Raw genomic sequence first — 4,516 nt, forward strand, 5'->3', positions numbered from 1 at the left:
AACAATAGAAGGTAGTATCTGTCTTTATGAAGAACAATGTGCCATTGAAAATGGACCATAATTAATGAATTAAAGAAGATTTAATGTGCTAACTTTTGCTGATTAAAGCACTTTCTGTTACAAATATTAGTAACAAAAGAACAAACGGTAACTTTGACTACTTGTTATCTGAGCTGCCTATTTTGCTTGATCAGGATAGAAAACAAAGAGTGAGGCAGAGAGAACTGAACTGAGAGGCACAGAATAATGCAAAGGATAGCAGAGAAATTAAATACTGGATTTAGGGTTACGCTAAACTTCTTTAATCCATCAAATATCACATTATTCACTTTTCTGTTCCTGCATAACAATCTTTACTACTCAAAATGAGAACATTCCCAAACAACAGTTTAGTTGTGTCTGAAGATGGAACTAAACTGAGTATATCTTCAAATGATTTTGAGTAAAAAAAGATACAAAATTAATTATTTATTCCCTGAAAAATTAATACTTCTTAAGGTTAAAATTCACCATCCAAAATATTGTAAACCTCATAAAATTAAGTTTGAGGGTTAAATTTTAAAATCACATAAACATATTAAATTAGGATGATAAAAATAACTATTTTAAGAGGGGAAAAATACACTCCTTAAAAAGAATCTGAATATATTTCAAAAAAAAATAAAAAATGTTTTAGGACCAGGGACATGACTACACAAAATTGGTATTTCATTGTTAATATCGTCATTTGCAGTTTATCGTGCTATGCTGGAAAAAGAATTCAGTTATATTAAAGGGAATGTGTTTTCGTAGAATATCAAAGTTTTATTTTTTTAGGGGGAGTTTTTGTTGAATTAACTTTGTGGGGATAAAAGTGAGTTACTACTCCAGGATTTATAGAAATGCAAAATACTTATGGGTGTGTTGTTGCTTTTTGTGTGAAAGTATACTATTCTGCAGTTACAGGCATTTCATTGCCTCGTAGTAAAATCAAGTTACAAAAAATGTAACTGAAAGAACTTTTATTTCTTTAATTACCTTAACTAAAAGCCTGAAAGAAGTTCAGTACACACTTTGGAAATGCTTCCTCTGGAAAAACAGTAACATCATTGTTGGAAATCACAGTAAATATAATACTGAGAACAGTACATTTTCTCAGTGGTAAATTCCTACCTGTAATGATGAACGCCTTTTCTTCTTGGGAATCGTAAGACACATGGTTATTTGGTCAAGAAGTATTAGTATAAAAATAAGAGAGTAAAGCATAATTTATTTGTATTTATAAAATATTCTGAGATTTTTAAATGAGGATAATCAGTCTTTTCTGATAGTGTTTTTTTGCATGCAAATTGTTATATCGGAATTATAATTATGATCTAAGTATTTCTGAAAGGATTGAAGTTAGCTGAAAGTAAAGTTTTGTATTTTGTTTTCAGTTTCATGTTGACATATAAAATATAGAAGTGTGTTCATTAGGGGAATGAAATGTACTTCTTACACATATTCCAATATTCTTACATATATTCCAATTAGGAACAGGCCAAGGATAACAGAAGTGATACCAGCAGATAATAGCTTGTTTCTCAATTGAAGGCAGCTTGTGAAGAATCTGATCTTAAAAAAAATCTTGTAGTTTAAGCCTTTCCAAATCAGAAGTTGTGTCATTGCCTAGAATGGGACATGGGAATCCCATCAGACATGAAATGGTGGAAACTACTGAGAATATATACCAGTTTTTTATCATAGAAGTAAGGTCATAGGATATAATTTTATTTTTCCAAGAAAATTTCTGTGCACAGTTGCTGAAATGTCCTTGAGTTTTTTGGTTTCTTTAAAATAATGTTGCAGTACATGTGGTTCAGTAGCACCAACAGGCAGGACAGTAGGGGAAATGGCATAGAAAGCTTTCTACCATTCCTCTCAGAATTTCTAATCCTTCCCAATATTTCAAGTTGTTCATATAATTCTCTCTTTTTAGAAATAAACAAACTCAATCATGAGTAGGCTTTGAGAAGATGCTCGTTGGTGGTGTACACATTTCAAAATTAAACTGTAAATTCCATAGGTTTTGAGTAAGTATTTTTCTGTGTTTGTATAGTATGAAAATAGCAGGGACCTGGGAAATTACTAACGTCCTGAGTGCTGGAGTGAATAAGTCCTGAAAACAATAAAATGATTAGAGTTAGGCAAACTGTATCACACTCTGATACAAGTGCAGTCACATTAATAGTAGGAATATTCTGTTTAATTGAACTGATTGCCATCTGTTCTCTCCTAAAAATAGGCAAGAACAGTTAGAGGCATCTCAGGTGGAGGGAACAGAGAAATAATGTTTTTAAAATATTTAAATCTTGTAGAAATTCTGGTTGTGAATCTTTCTTGCCTGTCATTGCGTATAGATGCTTAAACCTGTATCGGCTAGGTGAAAGCGCTAAACATCCCACTTCTGTGCTCACCAAAACCCATGGCTGCATGGTCCCAGCGTTAGGTAGTTCTTAACATAGGTGTGCAATATTCTGCAAAAGGAAGTGCATGTAAGAAATGTCATTTGTTGAGGATCAAACTGTTCTGCCCCGGCATTGTGTAATTATAAGATTTTTTTAACATTGCTCTAATTGCTCTAATGTTCTTATTGTAGGTTAGAAATCTGAAACAATGGGTGACTGGAGCTTCCTGGGGAGACTGTTAGAGAATGCGCAGGAGCACTCCACGGTTATTGGCAAGGTTTGGCTGACGGTACTGTTTATCTTCAGGATACTGGTACTGGGGGCTGCTGCTGAGGAGGTCTGGGGAGACGAGCAGTCAGACTTTACATGCAACACTCAGCAACCTGGTTGCGAAAATGTTTGCTATGACAAAGCCTTCCCCATTTCTCACATCCGCTTCTGGGTGCTGCAGATCATTTTTGTCTCCACTCCAACCCTCATCTACTTGGGCCATGTGCTGCACATTGTACGCATGGAGGAGAAGAGGAAAGAGAAAGAAGAGCTGAAAAAGAAGGGAAGCGTCAAAGAGAGCAACCACCCAGGAGCAGCAGCATCTGGTGGTGGTGGTGGAGGAGGCAGCAATAACGTCAAGGATCCTCTTGGCAAAAAGGGGAAGGAGAAGCTCCCGATCCGTGATGAACGAGGTAGAATCCGTATGGGAGGTGCCCTGCTCCGTACCTATGTCTTCAACATCATTTTCAAGACACTGTTTGAGGTGGGCTTCATTGTGGGCCAGTACTTCCTATATGGCTTCGAGCTAAAGCCAGTCTACCAGTGCAGCCGCTCACCTTGCCCACACACTGTGGACTGCTTCATCTCAAGGCCCACTGAGAAGACCATCTTCATCATCTTCATGTTGGTGGTGGCCTCTGTCTCCCTGCTGCTGAACATGCTTGAGATATATCACTTGGGGTGGAAGAAGCTTAAGCAGGGCATGACAAGCCGGTACAGCCTTGAGATGCCTGTCGCAACAATGACACCAGTCATGGTGATAGGGGAGTCCAAACCTGTTGCCCTGCCACCACCAGCACCACCCGTGGAGGTAACACCTGCTGCACCCCCGCCTGTTCAGCCTGACACCCGTGCTGTCACACCGCTGCTGGCTCCGGTGACCATGGCACCATGCTATCCTCCAGCTGCTCCAAGACCACGGCCCCCCTCCAAAACGCCCCCCGTAGTCAGCTATCCTGTTGCTCCACCAGTTCCTGAGGAGAGGCGCCGTGCTGTGACTCCCACGCCCATCTCCACTCCCGTCACCATCCCAACCCCCATCCCGAGCCCCATTCCGACCCCCATCCCCACACCCGTCCCCACGCCCATCCCCACGCCCATCCCCACACCCGTCCCCACACCCGTCCCCACACCCATCCCCACGCCCATCCCCACTCCTGTCCCCACGCCCACACCCACACCCACGCCAGCCGTCATCAACTACTTCAACGGCAACAGCCATGCCCTGGCAGCCGAGCAGAACTGGGTCAACATGGCAAATGAGCAGCAGCGGAAGGCGCCCTCCAGCTCGGCAGGCTCATCTACCCCCAGCAGTGTCCGGCCTCCCCTTCCCGAGCAGGAAGAGCCACTGGAGCAGCTACTCCCACCCCCAGCTGAGCCGCCTGTGGCTGCGGCCAACAGCGGCAGCAGCACCAGCCTGAGTGGGGCAAGCGGCAGCAAGTGGGATGTGGAGGTTGAGGAGGAGCTGTCAGAGGAACGGCCCATCTCAGCTGCCTGCACTACCGTGGAGATGCATGAGCCACCGCTGCACGTAGACACACGGCGCTTGAGCAGGGCCAGTAAGTCAAGCAGCTGCAGAGCCAGGTCAGACGACCTGGCCGTGTAGCACGGTCGCCTCTGCTCAGAGGAGCAGGCAGTGGAAGGCGGAGTGGGCAGGGATGCTGCCCAGGGAGGCCAGGCCTGGCGTGGGTGGGAAGGCCTGGGTTTCAAACTTTGACGCTTGCTGTTTTTGCACTCTGTGAGTTGTAGTGGGGAAAAATATCAACATTTTCTAATAGGTCAGGGGTGGCCGAAGCGCAGCCTGTGGGCCAGGGGACCGA

The 4,516-nt window shown here is 43.2% G+C and overlaps 1 protein-coding gene across 1 annotated transcript; it reads left to right on the forward strand.

Annotated features, from left to right (window-relative positions):
- Positions 1-2,634: 2,634 nt before the first annotated feature.
- On the forward strand, positions 2,635-4,302 carry GJA3 (gap junction protein alpha 3). Its single transcript, XM_068422240.1, has 2 exons — positions 2,635-3,737; positions 3,870-4,302. Exons 1-2 carry the CDS (start codon positions 2,635-2,637, stop codon positions 4,300-4,302), a joined length of 1,536 nt encoding a protein of 511 aa, XP_068278341.1.
- The last annotated feature ends 214 nt before the right edge of the window (positions 4,303-4,516 follow it).

Source organism: Nyctibius grandis, chromosome 2 (assembly GCF_013368605.1).
Source record: "Nyctibius grandis isolate bNycGra1 chromosome 2, bNycGra1.pri, whole genome shotgun sequence".
Taxonomy (NCBI): domain Eukaryota; kingdom Metazoa; phylum Chordata; class Aves; order Nyctibiiformes; family Nyctibiidae; genus Nyctibius; species Nyctibius grandis.

What these genes read in the sequence shown, in the direction of transcription:
- GJA3 (XM_068422240.1), top strand. Translation starts at nt 2,635, where the DNA reads ATGGGTGACTGGAGCTTCCTGGGGAGACTGTTAGAGAATGCGCAGGAG. An exon ending in GTCACCATCCCAACCCCCAT is followed by an intron (nt 3,738 to 3,869) that starts CCCGAGCCCCAT and finishes CCCCACGCCCAC; the next exon opens with ACCCACACCCACGCCAGCCG.